The 18,285-nt window shown below is 40.2% G+C and overlaps 1 protein-coding gene across 2 annotated transcripts in view; it reads right to left on the bottom strand.

Moving 5' to 3' along the window:
• The window catches only part of LOC126471432 (glucoside xylosyltransferase 1), a 158,671-nt gene that overhangs the window by 61,482 nt on the left and 78,904 nt on the right, over positions 1 to 18,285 (bottom strand). For both annotated transcript variants that reach the window (XM_050099591.1, XM_050099592.1), the window contains exon 2: positions 17,182 to 17,332. In XM_050099591.1, coding sequence (XP_049955548.1) covers positions 17,182 to 17,332 — 151 coding nt within the window. The remainder of the gene's footprint in view (positions 1 to 17,181; positions 17,333 to 18,285) is intronic.

Genomic DNA, 18,285 nt, shown 5'->3' with positions numbered 1-18,285 from the left:
GCAGCAGTGTTCCTTAGGCTTAACTTTGCTCATTATTCTGATTACTTTTGTTTGAATTCTCAGAATTTCACTGACAAAGCAAGAATGTCCACACAAAAATACGCCATAGGAAATGTGTGATTGAAACAGGCCAAAATATACCACCTTTAGATACTCATCAGTGACTACACCTGTCAGTCTCCAGATGAGATAACACACTCTTGCTATTCTCTTGCAGATATGGCTAATATGTTCCTCCCAGTTTAATTTTGAATCAACGTGGAATCCTAACAATTTTACTGATTTCCTTTCAACAGCTGTAGTTAAACTCAGAATTAGTTCTTGTGTTTTATCAGTATTACATAGGAGTTCATTAGAAGAAAACCAATTCATTACTAGTTCTAGTTTTTCAAGTGTTGCCTGATGCAGTTCTGTTGTGTCATGGTGTGTATTGAGCAGTGTTGTGTCATCTGCATAACACACAATTGAATTTGCTGCTTCACAGTAAGGTTAGTCATTAATTGCAATGATGAACAGAAAAGAACCTTGGACCGAGCCCTGAGGCACTCCAGTCTGAACTTCCTTCAGTGAGGAGCATCTATTTTTAATTAATACAAGCTGTCTCCTGTTACTTAAATATGATTAGATTACATCTAAAGATGGTTTGAGTATGCCATAAAATTCCAGTTTTGCAAGTAGGGTGTTAAATGGTATGCAGTTGAAGGCTTTGCTAAGATCACAATGTATAACTGACACTAGATCCTTCTTTTCGAATGCAGTTAACACCTGGTTAACAACTTCAGTGACAGCAGTAGTGGTATTTTTACCATGTTGATATGCAAACTGTCTGTTGGAGAGGAGCTCATGCTTTTCAAAACAGTTATTTAGTTGGCTGTACATTAGATATTCAAAAACTTTAGAGAAAATTGGGACAATAAAAACTGGTCGATAGTTTTGGGGCAGATGCTTATCTCCCTTTTTAAAGACTGGTATCACTTCAGCAGTTTTGAGTGCATCTTGGAAAACTCCCGATTCTAAACACAAATTAAAAATGAAAGAAAAAGGTTGACAGATAAAGTGTATTTTTTTTTTCATTACATAGTTAGAGAACCAATAACAATCCATACTTTTGGAGTTGGTGAACTTTGCCATAGCTATTACAATATCCTCTGGGGTGACAACATTCCAGTGGAAAGTATGCCTCCTATGTGGCACAGCGCCAAGATGATCTAGTGCACAAGAGCCATTTTGCTTGATTTTGTTTTTCAGCTCACTCACTGAGGTTAGGAAGTAATTATTTACTTCTTCTGGGGCCAGCATTGCACCTTGTGTGTGGGTTTGTGAATTATATTGGTTGATGATGTCCCATGCTGATTTACATTTATTGGGAGCACTTTCAATGTAATGTTCACATGCATGTTTTTTGGCCAAGGACAGTTTGTCTTTGTAGTTTTTTTTTAAATTTCAGATAAGCTCTATAAGAAGTATTATATAGCTCAGGTCCTTGTTTAAAAGAATTTCTATGTATTCTGTACAGACTGAGCATCTCCTCCCTAGTGAGAGCTAGCTTATCTGTATACCCTTTTGGCGGTTTGTTTTTCTGTTTATGCTTAGGGCTACTTTTGACTAATGGTGAGCAGGAGTACCACAACTTTCAAGTATTTTCAGGAAGTTGTTAAACACCATTTCACCAGCACCCTTCCCAGGTTGTGTGTTGTATACAAAGCCCGAGTTAATATCAGATAATCTGTCAATAAATAAATTAATATATTCATCTTTCTGCCCTCTTATCCACGTAGCATTAGACTTGATTTTGACTGATGTGTCTGATTTAGGCAACTGATCACAGCAGAATGTTAAAATCAACAGTTCATGATCAGCTATGGCTCCACTGGCAAGTCTGACATCATACATATCTCTAGAAAAATGTACTATAATATTATCTAAGCACGCATTATCCCGTGTTGGTGTGTAATTTGTACATTGTAAATTTAGTGACCTTTAAGACATTAAAAAATGTTCTAGTAACATTTTTATCACTGTTGGCCATTTCGATGTTGAAACTGCTAAACATAATTAGTTTTGTTTTAGATTTTAGTGTTGTTGTTGTTGTTGTGGTCTTCAGTCCTGAGACTGGTTTGATGCAGCTCTCCATGCTACTCTATCCTGTGCAAGCTTCTTCATCTCCCAGTACCTACTGCAACCTACATCCTTCTCAATCTGCTTAGTGTATTCATCTCTTGGTCTCCCTCCACAATTTTTACCCTCCACGCTGCCCCTCCAATACTAAATTGGTGATCCCTTGATGCCTCAGAACATGTCCTATCAACCGATCCCTTCTTCTAGTCAAGTTGTGCCACAAACTTCTCTTCTCCCCAATCCTATTCAACACCTCCTCATTAGTTATATGATCTACCCATCTAATCTTCAGCATTCTTCTGTAACACCACATTTCGAAAGCTTCTATTTTCTTTTTGTCTAAACTATTTATCGTCCATGTTTCACTTCCATACATGGCTACACTCCATACAAATACTTTCAGAAACGACTTCCTGATACTCAAATCTATACTTGATGTTAACAAATTTCTCTTCTTCAGAAACGCTTTCCTTGCCATTGCCAGTCTACATTTTATATCCTCTCTACTTCGACCATCATCAGTTATTTTGCTTCCCAAATTGCAAAACTCCTTTACTACTTTAAGTGTCTCATTTCCTAATCTAATTCCCTCAGCATCACCCGACTTAATTCGACTACATTCCATTATCCTCGTTTTGCTTTTGTTGATGTTCATCTTATATCCTCCTTTCAAGACACTATCCATTCCGTTCAACTGCTCTTCCAAATACTTTGCTGTCTCTGACAGAATTACATTGTCATAAGCGAACCTCAACGTTTTTATTTCTCCTCCATGGACTTTAATACCTACTCCGAATTTTTCTTTTGTTTCGTTCACTGCTTGCTCAATATACAGATTGAATAACATCGGGGAGAGGCTACAACCCTGTCTCACTCCCTTCCCAACCACTGCCTCCCTTTCATGCCCCTCGACTCTTGCAACTGCCATTTGGTTTCTATACAAATTGTAAATAGCATTTCGCTCCCTGTATTTTACCCCTGCCACCTTCAGAATTTGAAAGAGAGTATTCCACTCAACATTGTTAAAAGCTTTCTCTAAGTCTACAAATGATAGAAACATAGGTTTGCCTTTCCTTAATCTAGCTTCCAAGATAAGTCGTAGGGTCAGTATTGCCTCACGTGTTCCAATATTTCTACGGAATCCAAACTGCTCTTCCCCTAGGTCGGCTTCTACTAGTTTTTCCATTCGCCTGTAAAGAATTCGCGTTAGTATTTTGCAGCCGTGACTTATTAAACTGATAGTTCGGTAATTTTCACATCTGTCAACACCTGCTTTCTTTGGGATTGGAATTATTGTATTCTTCTTGCTCACCAGATGGTAGAGTTTTGTCAGGACTGGCTCTCCCAAGGCCATCAGTAGTTCTAATGGAATGTTGTCTACTCCCGGGGCCTTGTTTTGACTTAGGTCTTTCAGTGCTCTGTCAAACTCTTCACGCAGTATCATATCTCCCATTTCATCTTCATCTACATCCTCTTCCGTTTCCATAATATTGTCCTCAAGCACATCGCCATTGTATAGACCCTCTATATACTCCTTCCACCTTTCTGCTTTCCCTTCTTTGCTTAGAACTGGGTTTCCATCTGAGCTCTTAATATTCATACAAGTGGTTCTCTTTTCTCCAAAGGTCTCTTTAATTTTCCTGTAGGCAGTATCTATCTTACCCCTAGTGAGATAAGCCTCTACATCCTTACATTTATCCTCTAGCCATCCTCGCTTAGTCATTTTGGACTTCCTGTCGATCTCATTTTTGAGACGTTTGTATTCCTTTTTGTCTGCTTCATTTACTGCATTTTTATATTTTCTCCTTTCATCAATTAAATTTAATATTTCTTCTGTTACCCAAGGATTTCTACTAGCCCTCGTCTTTTTACCTACTTGATCCTCTGCTGTCTTCACTACTTCATCCCTCAAAGCTACCCATTCTTCTTCTACTGTATTTCTTTCCCCCCATTCCTTCCATTTGTTCCCTTACGCTCTCCCTGAAACTCTGTACAACCTCTGGTTTAGTCAGTTTATCCAGGTCCCACCTCCTTAAATTCCGACCTTTTTGCAGTTTCTTCAGTTTTAATCTACAGTTCATAACCAATAGATTGTGGTCAGAGTCCACATCTGCCCCTGGAAATGTCTTACAATTTAAAAACTGGTTCCTAAATCTCTGTCTTATCATTATATAATCTATCTGAAATCTGTCAGTATCTCCAGGGTTCTTCCATGTATACAACCTTCTTTTATGATTCTTGAACCAAGTGTTAGCTATGATTAAGTTGTGCTCTGTGCAAAATTCTACCAGGCGGCTTTCTCTTTCATTTCTTAGCCCCAATCCATATTCACCTACTACGTTTCCTTCTCTCCCTTTTCCTACTACTGAATTCCAGTCACCCATGACTATTAAATTTTCGGCTCCCTTCACTATCTGAATAATTTCTTTTATTTCGTCATACATTTCTTCAATTTCTTCGTCATCTGCTAGTTGGCATATAAACTTGTACTACTGTAGTAGGCGTGGGCTTCGTGTATCTTGGCCACAATAATGCGTTCACTATGCTGTTGGTAGTAGCTTACCCGCATTTCTATTTTTTTATTCATTATTAAACCTACTCCAGCATTACCCCTATTTGACTTTGTATTTATAACTCTGTATTCGCCTGACCAAAAGTCTAGTTCCTCCTACCACCGAACTTAACTAATTCCCACTGTAACTTTAACCTATCCATTTCCCTTCTTAAATTTTCTAACCTACCTGCCTGATTAAGGGATCTGACATCCCACGTTCCGATCCGTTGAACGCCAGTTTTCTTTCTCCTGATAACGGCGTCCTCTTGAGTAGTCCCCGCCCGGATATCCGAATGGGGGACTATTTTACCTCCGGAATATTTTACCCAAGAGGACGCCATCATCATTAACCATACAGTAAAGCTGCACGCCCTCGGGAAAAATAGCGGCTGTAGTTTCCCCTTGCTTTCAACCGTTCGCAGTACCAGCACAGCGAGGCTGTTTGGTTAGTGTTACAAGGCCAGATCAGTCAATCATCCAGACTGTTGCCCCTGCAACTACTGAAAAGGCTGCTGCCCCTCTTCAGGAACAACGCGTTTGTCTGGCCTCTCACCAGATACCCCTCCATTGTGGTTGCACCTACGGTACGGCTATCTGTATCGCTGAGGCACGCAAGCCTCCCCACCAACGGCAAGGTCCATGGTTCATGGGGGGAAGAGATTTTAGTATTTTCCTCATTAGCAGCTCAAATCTTTCGAAAAATGTACTTACATCTCCACCTGGTGATCTATATAAGCTAACAATAATAGTATTCTCTGCATTTAGTCTTATACAGCTAAATTCTCCATCTAGCTCTGCACAGTAAGAGCTAACATCTATTTTGGTAAACATTATAGTATCTTTAACAAATATTAGAACACCTCCATTCTTTCTTTCACTTCTACTTGACCTTCTGTCAGCCAATGTTCTGAGACACAAACAACATCAACATTTTCAATACTACAAAAATGTTCTAATTGTAATACTTTGTTCCTAATGTTCGTTTGCATCACAGTAACAGATTTATGTTTATTGTTTATTGTCTGTGAACACACTCTCATATGAATGTTGCTTTTAGCACCTAGTTCAAGTACAGGAGGTTTATTACCCGCCGATTCACTAACTTTTATACTAAAAAATGAGGTAGATTTCAGGTATTATTCAAACCGCTACTTTTGTAGATTGTTTTACTCCATGTGAGTCTTTCTATAATTAGTTTCTTTGACACGTTCGCACATAAATTTTTTTCCTTCATAGTTTAGGTGGCACCCATGTCTGGTGTGAAAGCTACACTGCAGTTTACTTATGTCGATCACAGCACAATTTTCGTATTCAGAGCACAGTTTCTTTATTTTAATATTTGTTCTTCGAATTTCTTTATTAACACACGAACTATATATCGTGCCTATGAGGCACTGTAGCAACAACTGTATTCCTTGACTTATTTTTTTGTAGAAAGTTCTGAAGCACTTTTACACAAACATCTGCTTATTTTTCGCAATATCATTTGATCCCATTATGCATACGACAAAGTCATTTTCTTGCATGGATTTTGTTTGAATGCGAGTGTCTAAAATGTGTTTAGTTCCTGCTCCAGGTTTGACAACATTGGTCACTGCTATGATTCGATTTATTTCTCGAAACTTACTAGATATACTCCTGCCATGGCTGTCTGTTAGAAGAAGCACACTGCTCTTTTTACCTGATATTCCCCATTAATCATCGTTTTTCTCAGAGTGATTATTCGTTTTCAGCGCATTGTCTTTTGCGAGGTCTGGATGATTTACACTCTCTTTAACACCGTCACTGGGCTGCAGAACACCGTATTTGTTTTTATCCATAAATGTAACTGCTGTTGCAAAGTTCGTTGTTATTTTTCCAGCTAAAGTCCTACCTTTGTATCTCACTTCTTTCCACTCCGACGATTTGTACCTTTCGTCAGGTGCCACTTCACTTGATTTGTTCTTCGACCGTAGTTCCCCATTTTCATTCTTGAGTGTGATGATTTCACTTCTTAAAGTGTTGACTAAGAATTGTAGGCCTGAAACTCGTTCTCTTAAATTTGTTATTTCGATGTTACTATTCTCGCAAACTCCCTTTTTAGCACATAACTGTAACTTTTTCTCATATTACAGTTACACACTTCTACACTCACGGCCATCTTGAACGTTTTGATTTGGTAGCCATATCTCCAGATCTACAGACTGGCAAACTTTATTAATACTGGGAACTAAAATTCTTACTTCTGAAACTAGGGACACAACAGGAGGGAGGTGAAAAAGTCTGCATTTCTATTATAGGTGACCAATAGTAGATAAGGGGTGAGTATAGCAAAAATGGAAGAAATAATGCTATGTAGAATTAAGAGGTCATATACTCATTTTAGACCATGTATTAGATGCCAATACAAGACTAAACATGTAAGGGTCAAGGCACATGCAAAGATATTGGCTCTGAGCACTATGGGACTCAACTGCTGAGGTCATTAGTCCCCTAGAACTTAGAACTAGTTAAACCTAACTAACCTAAGGACATCACACACATCCATGCCCGAGGCAGGATTCGAACCTGCGACCGTAGCGTGCAAAGATATTAATAAAGATTAATAGTAGGACTGAAGGAAGCAAGATTAAAGTTTAATGTCTCGTCAACAGTGCAGTGATTAGAGGTGGAGCACAAGCTTAGATTATAAAAGGATGGGAAAGGAAACTGGCCATGCCCTTTTCAAAGGAACCATCCAGGAATATGCCTGGTACCATTTAGGGAAATCACAGAAAATCTAAATCTGGATGACTGGATAGGGAATTGAGCTGTCACCCTTCCAAATGCAAGGCTAATGTGCTAACTCGGTAATAGTAAGACTGAAGATAGTAGAATAAAATAAAACAAAATTGTTATATTGTACAAAATTGCAGACAGACAAAATGCCAGCAAAAGGGCGATAATCTAGAACAGGACTAGGAAACTAAACAAGGGAGAAGTAAAACAAACAGGATGGCTTAATGAACGCTAAAATTACTAAAGCACGCATTAATAAAAATTAAATCTGCGTTTGCTTTTATCTGTAAATCAGGGTGGTAGGTAAAGCAGCTGCACTATTCTAAAGTAAGAGAGAAAAGGAAGGGCAACAATATTGTGGAAAGGGTAGATTGCTGCTCACTGCAAGATGACACATCGAGTTGCAGACAGGCATAACAAAAAAACTGCTACACAGGAGATTTACACACACACACACACACACACACACACACACACACACACACACACACAACAACAACACAAGGAAAGGTATACACACAAATCTACGGCAGAGCCTGGTGTGACCCACATGGTACCCTCCTATGCCAATCTCATTATGGGCCCTCTACAGGAAAGCTTTGTAGCCTCCCAAAACAACAAACTCCTGGTCTGGTTCAGGTTCATTGATGATATCTTCATGATCTGGACTCGGGGACAAGACACCCTATTCACATTCCATCGCGTGTCATGGCGGCTGCAGTGTAACACGTGTCAAGTTCGGCTCGCGAAATTTAGTTGAATTCGAAGGTGTTCTCGCAGGTGGTGTTGACTAGTACCAGTGGAAATTGTGTAAACAATAGTGTTCCGTGCAGTAGTGCTTTTTTTTCTGTGCTCCGCCAATATCTTCGAGAAAATGGTAAACAGAAGAGTCAACAGCAGCGGGGAAGCAGCAGGTGTGGCGGGCTCGCTCTTGGCGGAAGGTGTGGCCGCGGCTCCCGGGTCCGCTCTGAGGTAAAAGCTGCGCTTTGCGATAAAAACAATCTCGATCTGATAGCAGGCACTATATCAGATACTGTAACGGCAGCAATATTGGCCAAAATGTGTGAAACTGTTGAGGCCAATACTGCCGAAATTACAGCACTAAAAATGTCTGTGTCTGAATACGAGAAAAAGGCACGAGAGTTGGAAGTGAAACTATCTGCCGCAACAGACGAGCTAGAACAGTACCAAAGGCGAAATAGTCTACGACTGTTTGGAGTAGCAGAAAATAAGGAAGAAGACACAGACAACCTGCTTATACAGGTTGCGCGTGAAAAATTAGGCGTTGAAGTGACTAAAGCAGACATTGACAGGAGCCATCGGGTGGGACGAAAACTGCCAGGTGCTACCAAACATCGTCCAATATAAATTAAATTTGTCTCTTACCGAAAAAGGGCAGAGATCTTTACCCAGAAGAAGAAGTTAGCAAGGACAGAGCTTACAATAAGAGAAGATCTGACACACGAACGACTAAAGATTTTAAACAGTGCCAATCCCATTTTGGTCTTCAGAATGTGTGGACTCAGGATGGCAGAGTAATCATTAAGACAGCAGCTGGAAAGAAGACAGTCACAAACATGGCAGAACTGAATAGTATTAAGTGAAGCTACTCGAGCCAAAAGTGCAAACTTAACACCATTTGCAAATTGTAACAGCCCTATACTCAGATATACTGTCTTGTAATTTTATTAACTTTTTAATTATACCCATATTTTTACCGTCAACTAATTGTATTAACTTTTTACTATTTTTTTGTACCTGTAGCTCTAACCTTTACTTAATTTTAGTTACTGCTAATACTTTTTTTCATTTTCTCAGTTTATTCTCTTCCATTCTGTAATAGTTCTATTGCAATTATTAGTCTCTCCTTTAGTTCGTTAATCACCTATATCTTAGGTTAAATTGTTCATAACAAAAATCACTATCAGTATCACTTTAGCAAATTTCAATCTAATTGTAGCTTCCTACGATAATCACTACCTGTATCACTTTAGTAAATTTCAATTTAATTGTAGCCTCCTCTTCAACCAATCCTCCTATCCGAAAGGTGGTTGAAACCACACATATCCTCTGCATCTATTCATCTCCCAGGGTACACATTTCTTAGGGCAGACAGATCAAAAAAGCGAGGTGCCGGGGTCGGCGCGTATATACGAACAGATCTCAAAGCGAAAGTCTTATGTACGTCAAACCCTGCTGAAGAAAAAGAGGCTGAATTCATGTTCACTGAAATAAATATACAAAGCCGGAAGTTCTTGACTGGCGTCGTGTACAAGCCGCCAAAATAAGCTCTGATGTAGTATTCCTGGCCTACTCTGTGCAGCCCCCAAGGATCAAATCGCGTTACATAACTTGTAGGAACATGAAACGTATTGACCTTGATGCTCTAACAGCCGATTGCTCAGAAATCTCATGGCATCAAATAATCAGAGAACCTACAATGGACGGCAAAATTAACGAACTTGGTGATAAACTCACTGCCCTCTATGACAAACATGCACCTGTACGCACAAACCGTGTAAGAAAATCTCCTGCTCCATGGCTGATGGCTGAGTTATGTCAAATGACGACTAATAGGGATGCTGCCCACAGGCATTTCAAGGCAGATCCGAAACCGGAGCGTTTCGAAGAATATAGAAAGCTACGGAACAGAGTGAGACAATGCATTCGCAATGCTAAAATCAGGCACGCTCGCTCCCTTGTATGCAGCGATCTGACGCCCACGACTCTATGGAAAAATCTCCGTAGCTTGGGGGTCGGAAAGGCAAAATCGGAAACTACTTTTAATGTGTCAGCTAATGAATTAAATGAATTCTTCTCTGCACCTCTGAATACCTGCACGGCTGATAATTACCGTCCACAAGAATCCCCAAACAGCATAACTAACAACGATACCTTCCATCTAAAACATGTAACAACAAATACGGCAAGAAAAGCAATAATGAGAATTTCTTCTGATGCAATAGGCAACGACAGTATCGGTATAACCGTGATTAAGAATGTTGCCGATATCTTAGTACCTGTCTTAACTGACATATTTAATTTTTCCCTCGTGAACGGAATATACCCCACTGCATGGAAAAGAAGCATAATTCGACCCATCCCTAAGATCGAAAACCCGCAACTGCCTTGTGATTACCGACCAATTAGCATACTGCCTGCTGTTTCCAAAGCACTTGAATGTGTTGTTCATGACCAAATCACTGAACACTTGCATGAATTCAGCCTATATGACAAATTTCAATCCGGTTTCCATAAACATCACAGCACAAACAATGCTCTAATTAAAGTAACTGATGACCTGAAATATGCCATCGACACTCGAAAGGCAACAATATTGACGCTACTGGACTTCAGCAAAGCTTTTGACATATTGCTCAGAAAAATGCAACAGCTTAATTTCTCTGATAGTGCAATGAGATGGTTTGAAAGCTACTTAAAAGACAGACAGCAATGTGTTGTCTGCATAAATGAAAAATCTTCCTGGAAATGTGTTTCCTCGGGAGTGCCACAAGGATCAGTCTTAGGACCACTTTTCTTTTCTTTATATGTCAACGATATTTCGTCGGTTCTGTCCTCCTGTAAATATCATTTCTATGTCGACGACCTCCAGCTCCACCTAAGCATCAGACCTGAAGATGTAAACACTGCAATCGCTCAGATGAATGATGATCTGTCTTCAGTAGTGACATGGGCGAAAAACCTGGGGCTTAAAGTAAATGCAAAAAAGACGCAAGTAATCTTAATAGCCCATCAGAAATTAATAAGTTCAGATTTCCGCGAACGGCTACATCCTATTCTGCTCGACGGTAATCTAATACCATATCAGAAAACAGTGAAGAACCTGGGTGTTACTTTGGATGAGCATCTCAACTGGGCGGAGAATACAGTCACAGTGTGCCGAAAGACGTCTGCTTGTCTCTATGCTCTCAAAAAGTTTCGGAACATATTTCCACAGGACTTGAAACGCCAGCTCGTGCAAGCACTCGTTCTACCGAACCTCCACTATTGTGATGTAATTCAACAAAGCATGAGTAGTGTAAACAAAAGACTGCTAGAACTAACCATGAATGCCTGTGTGCGTTACACCTGCAACATTCGCCAATATGATCATGTTAGTGCTTCATACTCCGAGCTAGGGTGGCTGCGGCCGGACAAATTGCGTGACTACCACACTCTATGTCTACTTCACCGACTCCTCGTCGCGCAAGCACCCCAGTACCTTGCTTCAGAGATTAAAAACCTGTCATGCCATCATAATCGAAACATGAGGTCACTCTTATTTGGTATCCTAACTGTGCCCACTCACAAAACAAAAACTTTTGCAAACTCCTTCTCATTTGCCGCTGTCTGTCTCTGGAATAAACTGCCCCTTACCTTGCGCCAAATTCAATCTCCTGCTGCTTTTAAGAAGAAGTTGAAGCATTTTCTACTATCATCCTCATAACGTTCTCCACAAAATTAATGTACAAGGCCAATCCTCTCATCTGTCAAATAGCAAAGCTAGCGTCTCCTATCTTGCTCCTGAGATGCCTCCCTCTTCATCTATCTCTATTAGCCATGCAATCTTCTTTTCTTTTATATTTCCTTAATTAAGTTTCATCATGTCTCTCTATTCTTCTCCTCCCTTCACCATCAGTCTCCCTCATACTCCCTGCTGCTAGCGCTCCTATCTAAAATCTGTCTCTTCAATAATGTCTAATTATAACAGTACTTATGATCTACGAATATAAACTCTATATGTATGTATTTTTCCAGGTGTGCCTTTGTAATTGTTTATTTCACTTTCTGTACTAGATGTAGTTTAACATGCCTACTAAAACATATGAATGTAAAATAAGTAGAATGTCTGGTTAGATGTAAGAGGGGGCCTGATGGCCCTAATCTTGCCAGGTTAAATAAATAAATAAATCATAACCTCAACACCTCGTCTCCTATCTGCTTTGCCTGGTCCTCCTCAACTCAGCGTATCACCTTCCTGGATGGTGACCATCCCTGTCCGCATTAAACCCACCAACCACTAACAGTTCCTGCATTTTGATAGTTGCTATCCCTTCCACATAAAAAAGTCCTTCCCATAAAGCCCACCAATCTGGGGACGGTGTATGGGCACTGATAAGAGCTCTCTTGCTACGTATGTTGAAGGTCTCAGAAAGGCCTTCACAGACAGGCAGTTCCCCTAGACCTAGTCCACAAACTGATTCCCTGTGCGATACCCTCTCACAACCCCTATCCTCCTCTCCCATCACTGCCCCCCCCCCCCCCCCAAAGAATCAGCTACAAAGGAGCACCCTTTTTGACATCCAATATAACCCCAGATTGGAACAACTGAATCACATCCTTCATCAGAGCTTTAGTTATATCTCATCACGCCCTGAGATGAGTGACATCCTACCCAGGATCCTTCCCATCCCTCCCAAAGAGGTGTAGCGTCGCCCAACCAAGCTCCACAACAACCTAATCCATCTCTATGCCACTCCCAATCCCAACTCCTTGGCACATAGATCAAAGCCCTGCGAAAGACTCACGTGCAAGACCTGTCCAATCTGCCCACACATCACTTCTATTCCAGCTCTGCCACAAGCTTATCCTACCCCAGCAGTGACCCGGCCACCTGTGAAAGCAGCCATGTCATATGCCAGCTCTGCTGCAATCATTGTATAGCTTTTTGTATTGGTACAAGTACCATTCAACTGTCCAGCAGGATGAGTGGCCACTGCCAAACTGTGGCCAAGAGCAGAGTTGACCATCTTGTGCTACAACATGCAGCCGAATATGACATGCTCAATTTCGATGGCTGCGTCACAACCCGAGCCATCTGGATCATCATCTCCACCACCAGCTTTCCCGAAATGTGCAGATCCCCTTCTTTGCTCCTTTTCACCCCCCCCCCCATTCCCCCCTTCCACCCCTACAGCCTTCCAATGCTATGCCTGGTAGCCTTTTCTTGCCACTATCTAGTCCCTGTGCACTCCACTGGGATGTGCTGACTCTTCTCTCCCCCCCCCCCCCCACTCTTATCCTGCTATCCCTTCCCCACCCCACTCCGGATTGCTACTTCCATTGATGCAATGCAGTTGCATTCTGGCTGAAACAATTGGAATAGTGATCATGTGTGCACATGGTGTGCTTGCTTGTGTGAATGTGTGTTATGAGCTCTCCTTTCTGCAGAAGGCTTTGGTCAAAAGCCCATGTGCAACAGTCTTTCCATTATGCCTGTCTGCAACTCAATGGATTGTCTTTACAGTGTGTGGCAGTCTATCCTTTTCATACTATTGTTGATATTCCAAACTGGACTTTCCACTGTTAGAGAAAATGAAGAGAAACAGGGAAAGTGAATACAAGAAAATGAACACCTATCAAAGAGAAAAACTTAATATAAAGTTAATAAAAAGGAAGTGATTTAGGGTAATCTGAGCCAAGAGGCGAAAAACGGATGCAACTTTATGAAATTTACCCACTTACACCAAAATGTGTGGTGAAAGTAATAATAAATTGTGTGTGAATTTCTAAGCCCTGATGCTATGTATGATGAACCATGGGGTCTGGTCATTTTATTTGTAATGGTGTTTGTCACATTAAAGTACAGGCTTTACTGCAATGAAGTCATCATCATCATCTTGGACAGTTTCCAGCCACTGGCTGGGTCTGTCGGGAACACAAGCCTCTCCATCGTGTTCTGTCTTTCCACCATTCCCCTTCTTCCACCTTCGTCCAGTTCTCTCCTCTTCTCATCACACATTCCTTCACTCCCTTCACCCATCTATCTCTTGGTCTTCCTCTGGGCCTCTTCCCCTCCAGTTGCAGATCAAACATCCTCTTTGGAATTCTTCCCTCATCCATTCTCTTCATGTGTCCATACCACTGCAGTCTTGATTTTTCTATCCTGTCCTGTACTGGTTCCTCCTTTAGTCTTTCCCTCACATACACATTTCGCAATCTGTCTCGTCTTGTTACACCCAACCTGCTCCTCTGGAACTTCATTTCACTAGACTGTATTCTACTTTTGTCGCTTTTGTGCATTACCCATGTCTCACTTCCGTATGCCAATATGGGGACAAAGTAGGTTCGGTATATAATTCCCTTGGATTTCTGTGGCACCTCCTTGCTCCAAATAAGCCCCCTAATGCATTTGAAGAACTGCCCTGCTTTTCTGCACCTGCAATGAAGTACCGCAACACAATGTGCTATTTAACTCATAAGTACAGTTTTGTCTTGGTTGGGATGAATACTGTTTTTTACCTATGTTGATAGATTTTGGTTCTGCACTTAAGTATCTTTGCCACGAAACTGATGGAAATATTCAAAATGCTTTTACTGTTTGTTTACTTCCATGCCACAGAATCTAAATTTTCATGATGAGTAAATACATCCACATGTGAAGTGTATTAGAAAACTGATGAATAATTTAAGTAGTGTCTTAACAACAATTTGAAAAAGAAAGATTGCTACTCACAAAATAGAGAAGGTCCTGAGTTGCAGACAAGCACAATGAAGAAGACTGCTAAACATTTGAGCTTTTGAAGAAAGAAGTCCACTTTTCGCCAAAAAAAAAACACACACACACACACACACACACACACACACACACACACACGTATGTCTCTGGGCACTGGCTCTACGGGCACTGGCGCATGACATTAAAGACAGTGGCACTGTGTGTGCAAGTTGTGAATGTGTGTAATTCTATTTTGCAAGAAAGGCTTTTTTGTCTGAAAGCCTGAAAGCTTAATGTAATGCAATCTTTTTCATTGTGCCTTCTCTAACTCAATACCTCTTCTATGTGGTGAGTAACAGTCTATCCTTTTTGTATTATTGTTATCCCACTCTGGACTTTCCATTATTTAAATAGTGCCCTTTTATTTTGTGATACAATACCAGCAATTTCCAAAGCATGTTTATTGAATACTCTTCTTCTTTGCACTCTAAACTCCTGTAGAATAAGTCTTCTGTGAGTAATCAACATCTTCATCTATCACATGGAAACTGATTAAATTTGCAAGAACATAGCTTCCCAAGTCATTCCCGCAAGTGCAGGTAATACTGCCCCATATCACAATTGTGTAATTAATTTTAGGCTGGTACATATTCCCAATCCTCTAAAAAGCCCTGCAAGATGCTATGTCTTCCACGAGGTACCTATTCCTAAGCTTCTTTTTTTGTGGAAACTCTAGTGATTTATATCCTGTTCATAATGCACCAACTGCAGTGATTTGAAGTTGAACAACAAAGTTCACTGGGCATTATTACAGTGTAGCTGGAATAACTGCAAAACTGTTCTATCTAGATGAGAGAAATTATGTTATATTACCATTATTTGTTATTAATTTTGATCTTAACCCTCATCCTATTTTTGCTGAACATGTATGGATCCCACAGAAACATCAGACACTACTGCTCTTCCTCACTCTGGGTGTACTATTTCACAAACACACGACCCAATCTGCTATATTCTTCCACCCACTCGTCAATCCATCCAACAACAATTATTTCAGCCTACATCTGGCAATATCTGTGGCATCAGTGGAAGAGAGACATTTTATATCATATATGAAGGAGGGATAAATAAAGTTGATAGCATTTAAACTTTGGTAGCAATGCCCAGTTATACATCTTATGCTGTTAAGGCTACGAATTTTCCTTGTGAATTACACCGAGAGTTCATGAAGTCGGAATTGGTAGCAAGCAATGACTAACTGATTTGTGGAGGTGTAGAGCTGGAAGACAAAGCTTGCACAAACACAAACAATGATGACGACATTAAACAGTTTGCCTCATGTACATATAAACTTCAACAACAAATGGACAGACTAAATGGAACAAGTATGCATGTAGACACAAAAATCATTATAATGAAGACAAATAAAATATATAATCAACAGGTGGAAAGTAAAATAGTACAAGCTGACAATGAAGCCACAGAACCAACTCTTGTGTTATATTTAGAGCAGCTGCAGACAATGACTGGATGGACAGAAAAAGTAAAACCAGAAGATTATGGCCAGGAGTGTGCGTGATGAAGTAAAACAAGTCTTTAAAATGAAGCTTCTGTTGTGTCTGCAACAGAAACTTTACAAGCAATGTGTATTGCCTGCTTTTTACTGATGGAGCGAGACAGACATCTAAAGCAAAGGATTGCTCAATAAGTAATGGAAAGATGCACATAATAAATAATTAGGAGACACAGGGGAAACAAACAAATGGATCTGGCAACAGAATGTAGTAGAAGACAAAACTACATAATGAAAATAGCATGGAAGGGGACATGAGATTTATCCAGGTGAATTGATGGACCAAGGAACACTCTTTGTTGGAGTCCTGGCATTAATGAAAGAGTAAGAACATTAATTACCTAATGGAAGGTGAATAAAGGATGTTAGAAAAATGTAGGCACAATAATGCATGTGTATAACTGAATGTGTATGGAAAAGTCTAGAGCAGGGTTTCATTCAGCAATGTATGTCATATGGCTGATAATAAGACTTTCCTACTTTATGTAGTGGGTCTCTATATATAGGTTCTGCATAGCCTCCACCTTCTACTTCCCCTAGCTTTACCTTCTTTTCTCCTTCACCTCTCTGTTGCCAGAGAAATATCTTAACACTTCAAAATCTTCAACTTCTGTGACTATTTCTCAGTGTATCTTTTACAAGTCACAAATTTCTTCTTTCTGATAACACTAGTTTTTTCATATATTACTACTCATGTTTATTTATTTGTATTTTGTGAGTTTATTTATTAAGTTTACTTACTTTCTCTCTGAAACTGGGAATAAGATGATCATCTGCAACCACAATGAATTTCAATGGTGATTTAGTGAATAGTATTGCTGATTTTATCACCACTAGAGTTTCAGCTAGACGATCTCCACATGCGACAACAGCTAACACAATTTCGTGAAATCTGAAAGAAAAGGAGTAAAAAAAATATTAATTGTAAGATGACTTTATTTCTCACAAGAATACTGTAACAGGGTCATAATGAAATACATACATGAACACAAGTTTACTTTAATACTGAAACAGAGATCAGCGCATATCCATACTTTACAAAATTTCCCAGAAGAGGGGCTTACTGTAATTTAAAAGTATGTTAACTGTTATATCGGAGATATATGAAAAAAGTAGCACCAACTGCTCGGGCACACATGCAGTCTACACGGCCCCTGTATGTCTCAGCATCATGAGCTCTCCACGTCGCAGTCACAACCGGACACCAGGCAGCAATACCAGTGCTGGCAGAGGCTGCCATTTCCAAGGAATCTATTTGTGTCTGTACAACACGTAACAAGAAAATAGTATGACGAGAATTCCACAACTGACACCTACAAAGGCCAGCGCATGGAGTACACAAGCCAGTTCTTCTGGCTATGAGAGCCTCTCCTGGCCTCCGGGCAGTGCTACTCATCTCATTATCTCAGGACAGTCTCAATGCCCATTGCAGGGACCACTGCTGCTGTTCTCCACTTTCATCGTTGTTTCGTTTGAGGACTTAGGCTGATTCGAGATAGACTTTTCTGTGCCTGTGTTGGACCTAACCAGGACGACATCCTCAGAAATTGGATTACTTCCCTGCAAATGCAGTTTCCTAAAAAGCTCCTAGTGACATTACTACATACTAGAGAAGCAGTCTGGTATGCCAAGCTTCTGTACCAGTACCTCACAAGACGTTTTATTTTTCTGTTTTTTGTTTTTACTGTCGAAGTAGACGTATTTTTGCAATCAATAAACTTGCTGAAACTTTATCACTATTTTTCCTGTCCCCCCATGAGGGGCACTCCACTAACTACTACTCTCCAATTTAATTTAGAAGGTTATTCACACGAAGTATGAAGACTGGTGAACTTTCACAGTCTT

Source organism: Schistocerca serialis, chromosome 3, assembly GCF_023864345.2.
Source record: "Schistocerca serialis cubense isolate TAMUIC-IGC-003099 chromosome 3, iqSchSeri2.2, whole genome shotgun sequence".
Classification (NCBI taxonomy): Eukaryota; Metazoa; Arthropoda; class Insecta; order Orthoptera; family Acrididae; genus Schistocerca; species Schistocerca serialis.
The sequence above is the reverse complement of the archived record's forward strand: the minus strand, read 5'-3'. Positions and strand labels throughout refer to the sequence as shown.